Raw genomic sequence first — 17,971 nt, 5'->3', positions numbered from 1 at the left:
ATATTTTTTGTAAATCACACCTAAACTAAATATCACTCTGAGATACATTTTCATCAAAATATAACCAAGTTCAGATAAATGAACCTCTAACAGCGCTGGAATACTGCAAACAGCAGAACTGTGAGTGTAAAATGTTGGTTTTATGCATTCCACTTTTATGGTCTAATATGTCCCAGATCCCACCCCCACACCCTTTGACCAAAGTTGTGACAAACTCGGGTCTATAAAGAAGATTGAGAGTCGTGTTCTTAAACCTCCAGCTGCTCTGAGAGCCCACAGGCGGCTCCATTAAATGACATCATAATGACAGTGCTTCTGATTTGTTTTGTCGTCGCTCCCTGAACTTTGGCATCTCAGCTGTGAAGTCACTTATTGATTAAGAGATTGAAAACCAGTCGGATGATTAATCCAGGTTGAGGGAAGTTACTTTGTTCATAAGTTTCTGAGAATAACATGCGAAAAAAGATTAAATAAAACCAAACCAAACCCATTCTTAGAAGCAACACTAAAGAATAAGCTTCATGAATGAAGAAGCAGAGCAGAGGCACAGCATGGATAGATGAATATGCTCTGTATATAATAGGGAGAAGGGAGCAGGTTGAATTAATGACATGAGGAGCGGAGATGCAGGAAAGAATGAGAAGGAATGCAGATTTGGGGAAAAGGAATGAAAATTGCACTGGGGTAAACGGGGAAAAACTCAGGGAAGAGGGACAACTTATGTCTTCCAGCTCGTCTATCCCTCTGTTATCACTCGCACTCATTTTCCCGAAGGACGTTGTACATGTTGACAGTGAAGCCAGAAGGCTTATCGTCCTTCCCTCTTCGTCCAAACCCCTCATCTTCATCATCTCCATCCTCATCATCATCTGCGTCCCGGTCTCTCTCCTCCTCAGGCTCCGTGCTGGACTCTCCGTCATCGTCATCGTCCCTCTCTCCGGCTCCTTCCTCCTCGGTTGCCCGTCCTTGGAGAGTCATTATCTCCGGCAAGTCTGGGTGATTCTCCCAATGCTCTGTGGGGCGATAAACAATCCCATGATTCAATTATTTATACCCACCCGCTGTTTAAATTTTACAGATGTACCTAAAGCTAAAATGATTAGTCATCTTTTACCTCTCAGGCAGCTGTAGCCAGGTGGCCGCAGGCAGAGACACAATCTGCCATCAATCGCCAACCGCAGGAGACTGTTAGCTGCACGGTACACATCATTACGAGCTGCTTTTGCTGTCTTATAGCCTCTCCTCTCTGCCCAAGCTAAAGGACAAAAAATATGGTGTATTTTAATGTTAATGACACATTGGTATATCATGTTATTTGTCATAATTAAAGTAAAGGTCTGGTGATGTACTTACTGATAGCCAACAAATTACAAGAATAGTACAGCTAATTCCTCTGTGCCATGGGCCAAAACACATCGATACATGGTACACTGCTGATTACAATTAGCTAATTAGGCTAACATAGCTCATTGGGCTTGGTTGCCGAGTCTTAGGCCATGTCTGCACATACATAGGTATTTTTCAAAATGTAGCTTTTTCGCTGCGTTTTAGCGTTTTGTCCACAAAACAAACGTTGTTTTAAGTCACAGAAAATTGATCTTTTGTAAAACTCAGGCCAGGGTGAAGTCTTTTAGAAGACGTGTAGACGGGGTAAAAGGCGTTTTCGGCTCGTGAGGTCAGGCTGTGCACTATTGAGGCGACATTCCTTGCAAAATGACGGACGTGACAAAAACAGTAATGCTTCTAACCTTTTTAACAGGACTTTTTACATGTTTACACAGTATATGTACAGTTACTCGTCCACTATATTGATATATTGTATACACTCAATGCGCCACTGACTTTTGATTGGCCGCAAATTTCTTTTTCCTCTTTGCGTGACTGGGTTATATTGGGTTATATACTCATAAATCATAACAAATTAAATATTTTATAATTCGATAATGAGCCACGTCTTGGATGCCTATGAAGGGAAGTGTTTCTCAAACACATTAGATGGTAAATATCACTGAGAATTGGCTTACCCTCACACACATCCCAAGCAGTCCAGCTGAGATCCTCAGACCCTTCGTTTCCTTGGTGGGGTTTGTTCTCCAGCAGACTGGGATGTTTGAGCTTCAGCACAGAAAGGAAAGGGGTTCTTTCACACAGATAACCAACAGAGCTGTAGGGCTCCTGCAGCTGAGACACCGGGTAAATGCCTGCCAGAATCTAAAGAAAATAGAACAAAGGCAAAGATAAAAGAGAAGAGTATGAAGGAAAAAGATCAATATTTCAAATCAAACAAAGGCCAAAATTCAGTTTTAAAAATTGAATGTTAGTATCCAAAGTTTGTAGAGTTCAGCTATCACACAAAACTACTCTGGAATTCCTCAACAGTCTTTGCAAGCAGCAACAAGCGGGATTGTACTAAATCAATAATTCTCTTTCCCAGAACTGTGCGAGCGTGCTGTTCAACACAATTAAATTTCTAGTGAGCCTGAACAGGCAAGAAAACCCAGAGTCACATCTGCTCTCGAGCACGCTAAAGTGAGCTTGTACCTGTAACTGTTTATCGACGCGCGAGGGGAAAACCAGTCCTGGGCAGTCGCACAGTTTCACTGTCTGGGTGAGGTAGTAGGTCTGGAAGTATTTGGTGTGGCCTGGGGTTCGAGACACGCTGACCACCTTCCTCCCCACCAGGCTGTTTATAACAGATGACTTACCCACATTTGGAAAGCCTGTTAATGGGAAGAGAAAAGGTTTAAGATGAGACTTTAATACGTAAAAATGATGGTCTAATACAGTTTAAGTTTGACATTAGACTTTGTTTTCTCTGTTCAAATCACATGTAACTAAATGATAATATAGTTCCCAGATAAACTATTTTGATGCAATCACTTTATAAAGGAAATAAAAAAACTTTCAGAAACTTTTGGCACTTCTTTCCAATGACTACAGGGTCTACTTTCTTTTAGAAAACTCTACCTATGCAGCCCAGTGTGAGAACCCCGTCTTTGTAGCGCTCCTGGGATGGGCTGCTCATGTCCATAGCACTGTCACTTTGATGCTCCACCAGCACCGATTCGGCTCCTTCATCTGGCCGCTCCCCATCCAGCCGCTCAGCAACAGCATCTCTATGAATCTTCTGCTCCCAGCTGGCCAGGTCAACTTTGAAAACAAGAAGTTACAGTTAGAGAATGAACACAACTGTGCATGTGCAAGGAGTCAAGTTCAGAGAGTGTAAAACTGACAGATGCACATATTATTATTGTGAGTGTGAAAGATAAATAGTGGACAGAATCCCACCTCTCCCTGCTGTGATCTCCTGACAGGCCTTCAGGATATCTATAAGACCTCCAGCGTGATTCCAGGCAGCCTTTCTCCTCATCCTCTTCTTCTGGAGCACTGCAGAGCAGAAGACAGGCAGACACTTAATCTTTACTCACCGAGAACCAGTCAGGTTACTCTGGTGTTATCGCTCTTAAATCCAGTGTACAGAAGGCTAACTTCAATTCCAATCTGTGGCGGATGTCATTTCCATTTGTGATACTTCTTCCTATTCCCCCCACCTCTTACCCTCCCTCTACTCACCTGTGCTGTAGGGCTGCCCAGGGTGGGAGGTGAAGCAGACTATTTGCAGGTGGGGGAACTGGGAGGTCATGTAGTGTTTCCAGGCGATCACCAGTGGGGGAGGACACAGGTCGGCTTTGTTCAACACCATGATCACCTGCTTCTGGAGCTCTCCTGTGATGTAGTTGTACATGGCAGGAGGGAACTGCAGCACCTGGGTGGGTTACACGATGACACCCCTTGTTAAAATATTCATTTTCAAGATATGCACCAATAGATCAAACCCTTTAATTAATAATTAATAATAATTAATATGAACAAGGCAAGTAGTGTTGTGTTAAACTCTATGTTAATACTGAAAATCTAAATGAAGAAAACTTATAGAGTTTACATAAAGTATATCTGACTTCTTGGTCGTTAGAATAAGTATGTCAGGAGCTGATGCCTTATTTTAGAACAGAGTTGGATTGTAACGTGGAATAAAATCACAATGGCACATCTTAAAAACAGCAGTACATGAATGCATCAGGAAGTCATACTTTTTCTGAAACTAAAACCAACAATTATTTTAGTTTAGTTTCCAAATTGCAAAAACATGTAAAATCTGAAAATGAAACAGGTTAATAAGCTGATAAATAATAAAGGCCATGGCAGATATCCAGATGGAAGTTGACTTGTTGTCTCCATCTAGTGGTCTGATTCCTTCTGCAGGCTTCTGATCACCTACCGGGTGCCTTATGTCCACGATAAGCAGGATGACATCTGACATTTCTAACACTCTCCATAGCTGCCTCCATGTCTAAAAGAGAGTAAAATGGAGATGTACTGTGGTGAGGTTTCATTCTGTGAACATAAAAAAGTAATGCCTGTGAATGCACAATTCAATTCCTTACACAGCATGAAAGGTTATCAGGATGTTTTATCTTAACACTTTTAAAACTAACTTCCATCCAACAGGCAAAGCAACCTGTTTAAAGAAGTCGATTATTCAAATACGTTTTTCTTCCATCATTTTGAGCCTCGCCTGCACTTAAAAAGCCATCATCTCTAGATTACTAAGAGTCACTTATCACACCACCAGCTGCTAAAGCACTACTTCTGCAGTGATGTGCCTCCTGAGCTCAGCCCAGGCTTTGAAATTTAATGATCTGCAGGTTTTTCAATTCTAAAAAATAGTGTTATCACTTTCACAGCATGAGCAAAACTAGGCAATATCACTGCATGTAAGATATGATGGTACTTTGTCCCCTGAGGAGAACACCCGACATTAAACAGGTATAAAAAAAGACCATAAAGAGGATCTAACTCTACCACAAAGCAATATTCACGTCATGTTAAGTTTGGAGTTACACACCCGAGGACAGCCACAAATGTTATGTCTGGCTAGTGGCAGAAAAAGTTCTGCTGGATAATCATCAGTTTACGAGAATCTCATTAACAAGCAACATTACTTCACGTCGTGTCTGCTGTTTAAAGCTCAACAGGATTCATAAATACTTATTTTGTATAGAAAAGGGTGCTGCAGTCTGAGCTGGTTCATGTGACAAAGATGAGTCAATGTCTGCATACTAATCCTTCTGTAATCATTAATACTGAGAGCAGCAAAGGGTCCAAAGCAAGTATGGACACCAGAGAGGGAATGTGTGGACTAATGCAGGTTAAGTAAATCAATGAGGTCTGACTTGTGTTGCATTACTTGCTGGGGGGGTTTATTAGAACAATGGATTGAATTTTCACTTGCTGGACTCAAATTAAGCTGGGCTATTCATCATGGCAGTCAAGACTCAGATAATGTATTTACTGAGGGATGTTTAGGGATTTCAATATAAAGTTATAAAGCACAGCTGAAGTTAAAGATTCCATTGAGAAACATGCTGCCTTTGCGAAGACACATTTTTAACAGAGGGGTACAGAGAACCGATGAAAATAATGCGTTCAAGACAAAGTGAAGAACACAAGGTCACAGAGACCTTTCACCATCAAGGCCTAATCACTTCATCCTTAAATACAAGTGGACATTTTTGACATATTTGAAGAAATACCCTCAAGACATTTGTGGGTTTTTACATTCATGATAGAGGGATAGACAGACAGATGGACAGATGACTCAATAAAACATAATGCACAGGCACTTTGATGGTCAAAACGCCCTTCCTTTAAAATGTACCTCCAGATTGTGCTCAAAGTGGCTGAGTGAGCCAGGTGGGTTTCTTGAGTGCAGGTCATCCAAGTAGTCTCTGTATGACTTCTCCTCTTTCCTCAGCAGGTTCTCTCGTGTCATCTCATAATTCCAGGACGGCCGTCGTGGGAAACCAAGACCTGGCAGTGGATAATCAAGTTTCAGTGTGTCAAGCAGTGACCCACTCCATTAACCTACTCTGCTCATCTGTTTGGCTTATTCTGAGACTGTCATGTGGAAAGCATTAAAAACGGCCAGACCTTTCTCTGAGGGGTAGATGTCGTTGATGTTGGTCTCGAGTTCTTTGTCTGAGACGAGCTGCAGCACCTTCTCCCTGGCCAACTTCTTCCTCTTTTCCACCTCTTCTTTACTCTCTTTCTCAAAGTGCAGTCGGAACCTGGAGCAGTTAAAGCCATTAAGTGAAGTGTCAAAAAAATTGACTTTTTCTTTTCACCTGCACGCTCTGAGGTTTTGCTCTAATCACTTATCATTCAGTAGCCTCCTTCTTGATAATTCAACCATCATGCTTGAGCTCAGGGCAATGCATGATAACAAGTAATCACTGGAACAAGTTCATTTAACAACAGAAATTCACCAAAATGCTGTTTAGTGATAAAAACAAAAAATATAGAAGAAAATTACATAAACATATCAAAACATCACAAACACAACCGAAACAATGACAGAAAATTATGTGAAAGAGGCAAGAGGTCAAACTTCAAATAGACACTTCCAAAAAATAAAAGTATGTTTAGAGTTGTGTTTTAAATGAGTGTAGGGAAGGGGCTGAAAAAGGGAGAGTGCGACATTGTTCCATAGCATAAGGGGCATGACTGCAAAGTGGTGGTCACCACTGAGTTTGTAAATGGATCTCGCCACTAACAAATACCAATACTGTTAATTAAAGTACTTCACAGTGTGTATTACTATTCATACTGAAAACTCACCTGTTAGGGTCATATCTACCTTCTCTGCTGAAGGGCTGCTGATTTATTCTCCTAATATCGGTGGTCTCACTGTCTGAGGTGTCCGACTGTCGATCTCCTCGCTCCACACTGGCATTGCGGCTGCTCGGTCCAGAACCTGTGTCACCTGAAGGTCAGTGGCAAAGTTTAGGGGTCACAGTCAAACAGCCATACACTTAAACATTAAATGGACTGTACTTACTTCGCGCTTTTCTAGTCTTCGGATCACTCAAAGCTGCTTTTACACTACGTCACATTCACCCCTTCATACACATTAACACACTGATGGCAAAGGCCTAAGTGCAAATCTCCAATCAGATATTTGCACATTCATACCCGATAGCTATGCAATTTGGGGTTCAGTGTCTTGCCCAAGGACACTTCAACATGTGGCTGTAGCAGTCAGGGATCGAACCACCAACCTTCCGACTGAGAGACAACCAAGACAAGGTCGCATTCCTTAATGTGTCCTTAAATCCAAAACCAATACACACTTTTTCAATGGAGGGATGGATATATATATATATAAATGCTTGATTTGGACAACTTTCTTGAACTTTATGGCATGAGTACACTTACTCTTCAATGCCCCCCTGAACTGATGAAGGTATAAACCAGCTTATGATTTGATCTGACTTAATGTTTCTAACTAATAAAAATCAATATAAAGGTCAAACCGGTTTACTTGTTCAAGAGTATCTCAGAATTTCGCTGAAATGTAAGGGAATTAAACAACTCTCAGTCGCACAAACAACCTGAAAGTATTTAGGAATTCAATGATCTTTGATGACAGTGCCCTGTGCCGGCTCATTCATGAATATACTTTCTGAGACAACAATCTTTGAACAAAGATGTCATCACCAATAAGAGTTATTTGAAATTGATTTGTAGGTAACAGTACAACATCCCCATTTTCCTGCTAGGTAAGCAGCCTATCTTATCTTTTCAAGGGTTAAAAATGATGCTCATGCCATTTTAACGCTTTGGTAACTTGAAAAATGCGTATGACTGAGATATTCTGTTACACTATTCTCACTCGTCAAGTTATATTACACTGCTTGTTATTGCAGCTAGCTAAAAAAACAACATGGAGGTTTCTTTTACAGGCTAAATAAGTGGGCTGATGCACTACTTGAAAATCTTACGTAATCTAACACTTAAACGTGAACCGAAACAGTTAGCTGCTTCACTAACGCCACATTTAGCTGTGGAGCACAAACCGTTAGCTAACTGCTAAACACTAGCATGATAACGCTAACAGCTCTGGTAGTTACCTCTCTTTCTCTCCCGTTTGACTTGTAGCTGTTTCTTCTTCTGTTTGTTGCTAAATGGCTTTTTCCTGGGCATACTTCAAAATAAGCTGGTAAATATATTTTAGCTCTGTAATGCTATATACACTCTGCCACAAAGCTGTCTTATTGACGTTATTTACATGGGTGAAGTTTCTCGACTCCTACACTTTTTAGTGACGCCATATCCACTGCAGACTGCAGAGAATGGTGGACGACACCACTATTCAGCGTTCACAAACTGTTTAAGGTTTTAGATAATTTTGGCTATATTTAGATTGGTCTTACTAAGAAAGAGCTTGACGTCGAGTAAACGGCTTCACTTCTAGTATTATTTTAATAAACGGGTACTAAGAAAATGTTGGCTACACTGACATTAAACCCCTCCGCTGTAATGGTACAGTCCACTTTTGTAAACACCTCACAAATTTGCACATTCCAGCAGAGCAGACATGCATAAAACAATAAATAAACCTGCGTACACAGTAGCAACATTAAGACCATTGTACGTAACATAACAGAAGCTAATACTTCTGTTTTCAAGGTGTTTTATATCTTCAATATGCAACTGATATTTTCTCTTGACAAAAAACGAGGTTAAAGCTTCAAATTTATTACAGGTAACATGTAATAAATTTGAAGCTTTAACTATTGTGGTAAATAACGAATTATTTTCACAATCAAGAAATAGCTTAATTGGTAATTCTCTATATGTTTTGATTTTAAATATTCATGGGCTTTTTTTACTGCATTTTCATTAGACTTCATAAACCAAATTATTACGCTAAAATTAAATTGAGGAAATAATCAGCAGATAAACACATTTTAGTAATAGCTCTTGGTCAATTTTCCAACATAAAGTCAACATGGTGCATTGGGAAAAAAACATTTAAAAATAGACTGAAATTTAAAAATCCCAATTGAGGAACATTTCTGAGGGTGTATTGTATTTTAAGCTGAAAAAAACAAAAGAAAATTTTCAGACGTGTCAGCATGTGCATAAAGAAGTTACAAACATTGTCATTATGGAAATATGATAGCAAGATCACATTCTGATAACATTACTTTTAGGACATACACACAAAGCAGTACAATAGGATTACATGAAAAGTGAACAGACTCATCTCCCCAAATGTCAACCTGATTCCTTGTGAATGGGTCTAAATAGGTTATATGGATTACCTCATCATCATAAAGGAGCAATCATACTTTATAAACAGGTACACACCTTTATACACTCAATTGATTTTTTTTTTCTTTCCTGAAATGGGAAATAACCTCTATATCCCTTTTATGGTTTAAAAGAAGTCATTGCAGGCAAGTATTTTACAACATTGCAGAGGTTTTCATACTTACGTAAAAAAAAAGGAAGGTCTCTGTACGAAAGTAGAAAAATTTACCTTCACAGTCAACTGCCAATTGTCTTCACCAGAGAGGCCATAAACTGATGTGGCCACAGTATTTGGAAGAGCAGGAAGAGATAAAACAATAGAAAAGAGCTGTCTCTGTTTGAGTCTCTTCCTCACCATAAAACCATCACTGTGATGGACTGAAAGATACTTTATTGCAGCCTTTACATGCATTTTCTATACAGACAGGACAGCTAAGAAACAGAAAACAAAGGCAGAGAAACATAAACATACTAAAAAATAAACAAAATTATAGTCTTCAGTATACTGGGTCACCATATTGTTTGTCCTGTCTGTTCTCAAACCATTGTTCAGGCACAGTCATTTGTGTGTTTCAAAGTTCTTTCATCATTGTATTATTGCTTTAATCCTTGGACTCTCCATCCTCCATTTCTTGAATTAATTTTTAACCGCTCCATCCCCCAAACTCCCTCCTTTCAGCACCTTTAAGAGTTGAGGTGCTCCACTTGAATGGTGGACGCTGACACAGTAAGACAGAGGTCCTTGTGGGATGTAATGTCAGCTACACTGATGGGTTTGTACTGGATGTCACTGGCAGACACCGTCTTGTACTGGTGCAGGTCGAATGGACAGGAAATGGTTTCCGTCTGGGGGTAGTTGCTCTGGCTCTGCCCCTGCTGGCCCCCTCCTGCTCCTCCGCTCCCAGCTCGGCTTGAGCCTCCGTCTGAGCTCTCTACCTGGCCCTGGGCCTGGTTTTGGTTCTGTTGTTGCTGCTGCGCTGATGGTGCAGTCAACTGGTCTGGGTTGTGTTTCTCCATGTGTTTCACCAAATACGTCTCCTGAGATGAAAGGAGGACAGGTAGAGGGGAAACACATGACTACAAGGTGTAAAGCAGCTGCCTGTCATATGACGACAGAGAGGCGGTTCATAGTGGTTCAAACAGAAATGCTCATTAGAAATAGAAGTTTGTCTTACTGAGGTATAAGTGCGGTTGCAGAGTCCACACGAGTAGATCTTAGCATGTTTGACCGTATGTGTGGACATGTGCACCTCCAGACTCGCTGAATCTCCGTATCCTTTATTGCAGTTGGTGCACTTGAAGGGCTTGTCCTTGTTGTGTTGACGCCGATGGGACTAAGAGAGAATGGTAATTGAGAAAAAAAGTTTTAAAGCCCAGAAAAGTCCTCTATGATACAGCTAATAATACATACACATATATGAGAATTATACTACATTTGTTCACACCTGTAAATTTGACAGTTGCGTGAATGACTTCTCACAGCCCGGATGGGAGCACTTGTACGGCCGATCTCCTGTGTGAATCCTGAATAAAGAAACACAAACACACACATCCATGTACATACAGAGGCTCCTTGCACTTTCACGGTGATCTAACCTTCCCAGAGAGCCACTGAGGCAAATGAGAAACCCAAGACCTGTGATTCACTTACCTGTTGTGCTGCTGAAGGTGACTGAGCTGTCTGAAGCTCTTTTGGCAGTAGGAGCAGGAGTAGGGTTTCACTCCGGTGTGGATGCGGACATGCTGGGCCAGGTAGCTGGAGTTGGCAAATGACTTGGTACAATGGGGACACTTGTGAGGCTTCGACTCTGTGTGGTTCCTGATGAGGGGAGAGAGGAGAGTGAGAGAGGGAACAGGTTGTAATGGTATACTGGGGAAAAAAATGATACTGGGGTTTACACATAGTTCAAAGTGATTGCTCAATTGATCAGAAAGAAAGTCCTGGGCAGATTAGAGCACTAAAATACTTAAGACAACAAATATTTTGTATAATTTATAAACCTACAACAGTTTAACACAATCACAAAGTAACAAAGCAAATTGGTAAATATTGATTTTGTCCTTTGTAGGCCAATCCTTCCACTCTGGAAGGTTTGGATGTATAATTAAGACAAATTCAAATTTAGGTTTTATAGATGCATCCATTTAGATCGACATGCCTCCAGAAATGACTGTAAATGATTTGATAACAGCCAAAAAAAAAAACAGCAACAGAATAACTGCAAAATGAGTGCAGAGAGCAGGAAAGCAGAGCATGGCGACAAGGGATTTCTATAGCACATCGCCATTCAAATGAGAAAGTAAGAAAGGACATTGACGAGGAAGTATACCAAACAATAACACAATAGGCTGAATGGGAAAGCACAATGGAACAAAGTCTGCATCACAACATGTATTTCTAAATCTGTGTGTGTTGCGTGTGTTGAAGAAGCGCTGGCAGAAGAAATGACAGGACATGCAGACAAAAGAAAGCTGAAAAAAGCTGCACAGAGAGAAGCACACACACTAATGAAAACAGAAAGAACGGATGAATTATCCTCATTGTATCAATTAATAGAACAGAGCTCCATGCATTTCAAATGGCCATTCTGATTATGGTATAAATTATGGAAAAACGTATTACGGACAAAGCCTGAATTTAAAAAGATGTAATTTGAATTCCACTTTTCTGAAAAGGTCACTTCTGGATGGAACTGGTAGCATGCCAACATCTACATGGCAGTGAAAAATGCATCTGCACACCACTCCAACCTCTTCCCCAGAGGAAGACAAAAGAAGAAGACAGGAGTCTGGGCTTCAAAAAGTCACTGCAGGATAAGTTAAAAGGACAGGAGGTACGGGGTCTGTAACAGGGAATGGGGGTCTGCAGTACCGTGTGTGCTGCTGTAAGTGACTGAGCTGCCTGAAAGATTTCTGGCAGTAGGAGCAGGTGTAAGGCTTGGCCCCGCTGTGGATGCGGATGTGCTGGGCCAGGTAGCTGGAGTTGGCGAATGACTTGGCGCAGTGAGGACACTTGTGAGGTTTGGCCTCTGTGTGCGACTTGGAGTGGATCTGCATGTCAGACTTACTGAGGAAGGTCGCCGCACACATCCGGCACCTACAGGCGGAGAGACACAGAAATGGGGGGGACGGGATGGATAGAACAAGAAGGAAGAGGAGAGGGACACATGTACAGAAAAGGGAACAGAAGAGAAGGAAGGAAAGGAGACGGGAATAAAGCACCGACACACAGAAAGAAATAAGATATGACAGAAAATGAAACTTACAATAAAAGGAAAAATGGATCATGTAAGATAAATCAATGCAGACAGGAGGAAGAAAGGAAGGAGGGGGGGTTAATCAAATGTAGGAGACGAGGAAAAGGGAGAAATCAGTGAAAACTGACGGGGAAAGGTTCGTAGATACCACAAAAAATGAAAGAGTAGGGCACCAGAGTGCTTGAGTTTACATCTCCAACAGCATGCTAAACAAAGACGAAGAGGAAAGTAGAGGCCAGATAGCATTCATATGTAGAGGCAGAGGCAGAGAGAGCGTTTATGAAGCGCTGATGCATTTGTATCTCAAATACATAAAGAGAAGGAATCAACTGTCCTCTACAGAAGCAGGCATGTTCTGCCACATCATGCAGTGAAGAGACTTTAGAGGAGCGTGTCTGTGTGTGCATCAGATGCTTAAATCCAGCCGGTCTAGTTTATCTACACAAGCTGGACATCTCTATGCTGATTTTCACAGGACACAAAGCAACAGGGGTGCTTGCATTCCACAGCTAGAGCGAGGAGAAATAACAGATGCAGGTTTGACACTGTACCTGTATGTTTTAGTGCTATCCTTTTGGCCGTGTTCTTCCTCTTCATTTGACAGGTCGTATGGGTCTACAGTATGATGCTGCAAAGACGCCACCTGAAACAATATTCAAAGTTATATCATCAGCTTTATGTGTTGTATCTGATTTCCCATTCTGAATCTGAATTTTCTTACCTGTCCGCCGGCTGTCAGATGAGCCAGTATGAGCGTTTCATTTCCTGTTCCACCCATAGCACCCACCCTGGACAGGGCTGTCTTCTTCTTTCTGCCTCGCTTGGAGGGCGCTGGCATCACGACCACATGGGGCGTCCCATCGCCTTCTTTTTTGTCTACAACAGGGTCAACAGCAGCAGGTTGAAAGGAAATAATAATCCTGAAGAGAGCAGCAGCAGGGGTTTGCAAGAATGCAGCTAAAGTCTTGTGTTTTGAATAAGTAAGAAAGCACGAAGATACCAATATTTTATAAGCAAGCCTCATCCTGATCACACCTCCTCCTCATGTCTGTCTGCTCACAAAGGAAGACCACATGTGGACACGTGAGATCATTTGATCCATTCATGTGATGTGCAGAAAGGTTTACCTGTGCATATGCAGACGTGTACAGGTATATACTATTTGTCGTCATAATGGATGTTGCCATCAACCTTGTTGTTTAAGTGTTTAGTTCATTTAATCCCTTTTCAACAGGTTTTATTCAACAATTAAAATCAAGTGTTTGGTATCGTTCTGTAGTTGACGGAGCCCAACTTTTAAATATGGAAGAATTAAATATGTGAAGTAGGCATTATTGATTTTAATTCTTTAAAATAAATAATCTCAATCTCAGAGCCTTCTCCTGATGGGTGTGGCTAGAGAGGGACCACAGAGACCAGACCCCTCTGGTCCCAAGATTATAAAGCTCTAAGCAACTTCCTCTCGTTTATTTCTTCTTCTTCGTCTCCTTTTCTTCTCCTGTCGCTCTTGTTCCTGACTCCTCTGAGTTCTCTTCCCCCCCTGGCCACATGGCCTGTCCCAGGTTCTGCTGTCAGCTCACGCAGCCTGAACCTCTCCTGAAGTCCTGAGCCGTCAAGAACGGCCTTATTGTGTACTGGGCCACAGAACGCCGCCAGTATCACCGTGCTTATCCCGTGCGGCACTGAACGTGTTGAAGAAGCCGAATCCAGCAACCTTTAAGACTTTGCACAAAAGACACTCCCGAAACGACGTCTGGCAAAACTGCCACAGACTTCACCCCAGCCAGAAAAAGGGGGGTGAAGATGAAGATGATTCAGCTTCCTACTTTTGAATTGCTTAGCAATCTTCCTTGGTGCCCTGTTAAATACCTATGATAGGTTAAGTCTTTTAATTAAAGTTAAAGTTAACTTCCCGTCAATATAGAGTGCAGGCATTCTATGACTAGTCTAATTAATTATTAAATAATTAATCGACCGATTTACGCTACACATGAGAACTGATTCATTTAAAAGGTGCAGTACAATAAGTTGCTGGCACAGTCTGGATAAGAAATTCAATCATGAGCTGCTGATATTTTTTTGGTTTTGTTGCTTTGTTATTTCTTATCACCGTCTGTGCTTTGAAGAAAAGTGTTCGACTGGATTCCTAACTCAGACATTGCATCAAAGCGATCTGAATCAAATCTGGTTTTATTTTCTCTCCTCTCGCAGCCTGTGCAGAGTGAAAATGACTCTTGGAAAAGACAACTGGTTCGATCATGTTCCAAATCTCTGAAACAACATTTTGTGTTGCAGAATAAATTGATTTTTTTGGGTCTCTAAAGTCTTGAGTCAAAATACTTCAAATTTGTTTTTGGGTCTGCTCATCCTTGTAGCCTCAAAACATTGGTCCAACATAAGCAAAAGGTAAAAATGCTGGTTTTAGCCAGCCTCAATAATTACAGTAAGAGTGGCTGCAGATGTGCTCAAGAAAAAAATGAATGGAGTGCACTTATATTGCTCTGCCCAGTATTTCGATCACTGTTATACCTTCAGGAGCAATTTGAGTACACAGTATCTTGCCCAAGTTGTTTGACAGGCGCACTGATCTATTAGTGGACGTTAAAACTCCACTTTCTGAGCCACAGCAACCCTTTATATAAATTCCATCATGGTCTTACATTACAGAAACATAACTGAGAATTTCATGTATTATGCATGTAATCATGTGTGTTTTACCTGTCGAATGGAGTGCTGAAACAATCATGGTTGTTGCTGGATGACCAGAGACGAACGACTGAGACGAGGTGGGCGACACCAACGTTCCCTGAGGAGTAGTGATGACCAGACCGGCTTCATAGAAAGTGACACAAAGAAGAAGACAGGGCACTGGTCAGACTCAACAGATTACAAAGGCAGCTACAGACAATAGTTGGTATTTAGTTTGGATAATGTACTGTTTCAGTCTATGCCATGCTTTAACCTTGTAGTGTTAAGAAAGTGCTACACCAGAGTATGATAGAACAGCACTACTTTTCCATTATTTGTAGAAGCCCTGAGGTAGCATGAATTGAGAAACAGTTGTTCTACTGGCTCTTGCTCTGTGCAGCTTTGAGGTCCATGTGACTCGGATTTCATTTTTTCCATACCCTTAACCGTATCATACATCACTGGTATTCAGATCTTAATGTATGAGTTTTTAATCCAGCTTTAACCTTTGATGTTCTTCTGATTTGAAACTTTACTTTTGTTTGACATGATGTAAAATGTATCATGGAATAAACACGAACAGTCTCCCGCTGAGAGAGAACCAGAGGCTTCATCACGCAGACACAAACTCACCTGCTGTCATGATGCCCGTTGAGGGGACAGGCAGCATGTTCTGTGTGCTGTGAGGAGGGTGGAGGTGTGCAAGACTACCAGCCTGCCCTCCTCCATCTGTCTTTGTCCCAAGAGTGGGGATGGTGAGGAGAGCTGTTTGGTAGTGGGATGCAGGAGAAGGAGAGAAGGAGGCATTTTTTTCCTGTTGCTCTTTCACCTTGTTCAGGAACATAGCATTCTCAATCTGCCAGAAGAGAGAAGATTTTAATTTGAATGAGTATACTGGTTGGCCCTTTTCTTGTATTCACAAAACACTCCTCATAAAAGGTACTTCTTGAACGCATCAATTATTAAGAAACTACATATTCTTGATTTGTTATCCAGACGTACCTGTCCTGATACAGTGGGGATTGCAGACCAGAAATATGAGGAATTAAAATGAGAGTCTTCCATCATTTCTGCAATGACATAAAAACAGCAACAATGAATCACTGTAATTACCTCCTCAGATCTCCTCATGGTTAATTTGCCTTCATTAAAATAGTAAACCAATAATACAAAGACAGAGCATCACATCTCTTAAAAATATAAAGATTTAAAAGAGAAATTGATTTTTAAAGGTTTCTGCCTTGACTCGATTCTCCTGCTTAAAATAATTGAATTGGAAACAATTTATTCTAAAAATAACAGGCATCAAAGGGAAGTATTAGATGAAATATTGTAGGTCCCTTTGCATGTATGATACTGGGCTTTAGTGATGCATATTTTACAATAACATTACATAACACAACATTGCAAATGACCAAATTGCAATCAAATTAGTGACAGCTAAAATTATGACAGCTTGTTGGGACACATAAAAGGCAAACTAATTGCAACACAGAGAAGCTCAGGTTGGTAATGCAGCCTTGGGACTTGTTCAATTAAAAAAGGAGATAAATGGAAATGACAAGCTGAATAGAGGAATTGTATGACTGTTATTATGTTATGCAACTTTGGCTATTAATATGTTATTTAAAATAAAACAAAAATGTGGTCTACGATTAAGGCTTTCTACATATAAATTTAAGATTATGCTCCCAACTTGTTCATGACAACGGTTACATTATGTAATGTTTAGATTTCTTAACTGCAACGCAAATGTACAGTATGACTTTAATGGTTTTGAGCGCCAACATACTTTATTGACCTCAATTTTTCGGTGTATACAGTCAGGTTCAACTTTTTAGCTCATATTAAAGTTAACTCAACAGACTCACATTGCGGTAAATGTATTACAGAACACCAAATATCGCTAACTTTATGAAATGTTCCAAATTATATATATAGTGTGTACAATAAGTCGTGGCTAAACACAAGGACTCCATTTCGGCTCCTTGCATCTTGACTTCATCAGGCCCGACGTGCTGATTAACACAGTCAGCGAGCAGACAGCACAGTGTGTCTGTAGTGCCCTCCTGCTTGGGAAAAAAATAACAAGCAAAGCAAAAAAAACCAAAGGATAAAAAAACTGAAGCGAAGAGAAAAAAACCAATAGACCATCCTCACAGACTTCCGGCTGTGGAGACGGGCGGAGAGACGGCAGCGGAGTCATGCAAATCTACCCAAAATTACTCCCGAGTGCATGAAGGATAGTGGTGTTTACCGGTAACGACGACTCTGTCTCTCTCCCCGGAACTCCCGTGGGCCGGGACAACTTGGAAATAGTTTTCCTATCGGTACAAATTCCTGCAAACCAGTGAAGTTTTTTTCCCCCTCTTTGGTTTTTTTTTTTTTTTTTAGTTTTTTTTTTTCTTCGGTGAAGCAGCTGCCTCGGCTAAAGCTTCACTTCCTCCGGATAAGGTCGTCAGACAAAGAAGTGTGTGTTGTGATGTCACTTCCTGTTACTGATGGACTGTAAAATGTTGTTTATTTTGTAAAATATATTAATCTAACATTTTTCTCGGTCAGTCAATTTGTATCGGTGTAATAGCAGTAAAACTGTGAAATTTTATAGACTTGAACTTCATCTGAAAATGACTGTTCGGGTTAACTGTTACGTTTGAGCTTCAAGTCATAATGCTGCATTCATGCGCTGTCAGAAGTAACAGAGTCTGATAGTTGTCAGGGTCATGAAAAAAGAGATTTAACTGCCACATTTTTCTCTCTTATTATCAATATTCCCTTATATTGCTAAATTTTCGCCAAACATTCCCATTATTTTTTTAATCCATGTATTCAAATAAATGTTTTCCCCTTGGCATTAAAGATGTGTGCCA

General features: G+C 40.8%; 2 protein-coding genes across 3 annotated transcripts; both read right to left on the bottom strand.

Annotated features, from left to right (window-relative positions):
* Nucleotides 1-623: 623 nt before the first annotated feature.
* gnl1 (guanine nucleotide binding protein-like 1) lies at nt 624-8,163 on the bottom strand. Its single transcript, XM_069657033.1, has 12 exons — nt 7,971-8,163; nt 6,679-6,823; nt 5,992-6,128; nt 5,720-5,871; nt 4,280-4,351; nt 3,574-3,766; nt 3,289-3,387; nt 2,968-3,150; nt 2,542-2,720; nt 2,025-2,211; nt 1,115-1,255; nt 624-1,013 (listed from the first exon to the last, which is right to left on the bottom strand). The coding sequence occupies exons 1-12, from the start codon at nt 8,041-8,043 to the stop codon at nt 751-753; spliced, it is 1,824 nt and encodes a 607-aa protein (XP_069513134.1). The 5' UTR covers nt 8,044-8,163; the 3' UTR covers nt 624-750.
* Nucleotides 8,164-8,925: 762 nt separating this feature from the next.
* znf384b (zinc finger protein 384 b) lies at nt 8,926-17,544 on the bottom strand. Of its 2 annotated transcripts, XM_069656973.1 has the most exons (11): nt 17,359-17,544; nt 16,104-16,171; nt 15,735-15,957; nt 15,132-15,245; nt 13,135-13,289; nt 12,965-13,056; nt 12,029-12,253; nt 10,808-10,975; nt 10,602-10,680; nt 10,332-10,490; nt 8,926-10,194 (listed from the first exon to the last, which is right to left on the bottom strand). In XM_069656973.1, the coding sequence occupies exons 2-11, from the start codon at nt 16,167-16,169 to the stop codon at nt 9,841-9,843; spliced, it is 1,635 nt and encodes a 544-aa protein (XP_069513074.1). In that variant the 5' UTR covers nt 16,170-16,171; nt 17,359-17,544; the 3' UTR covers nt 8,926-9,840. The 2 variants fall into 2 exon arrangements, with proteins under 2 accessions (XP_069513074.1, XP_069513075.1); XM_069656974.1 differs by lacking the exon at nt 12,029-12,253.
* Nucleotides 17,545-17,971: the final 427 nt, after the last annotated feature.

Source organism: Semicossyphus pulcher, unplaced genomic scaffold (assembly GCF_022749685.1).
Source record: "Semicossyphus pulcher isolate SPU_LCO1_2020_fin unplaced genomic scaffold, fSemPul1.0.p SCAF_9, whole genome shotgun sequence".
NCBI lineage: Eukaryota > Metazoa > Chordata > Actinopteri > Labriformes > Labridae > Semicossyphus > Semicossyphus pulcher.
Note: the sequence above shows the minus strand (reverse complement) of the source record. Positions and strands in the feature narration are given on the sequence as shown.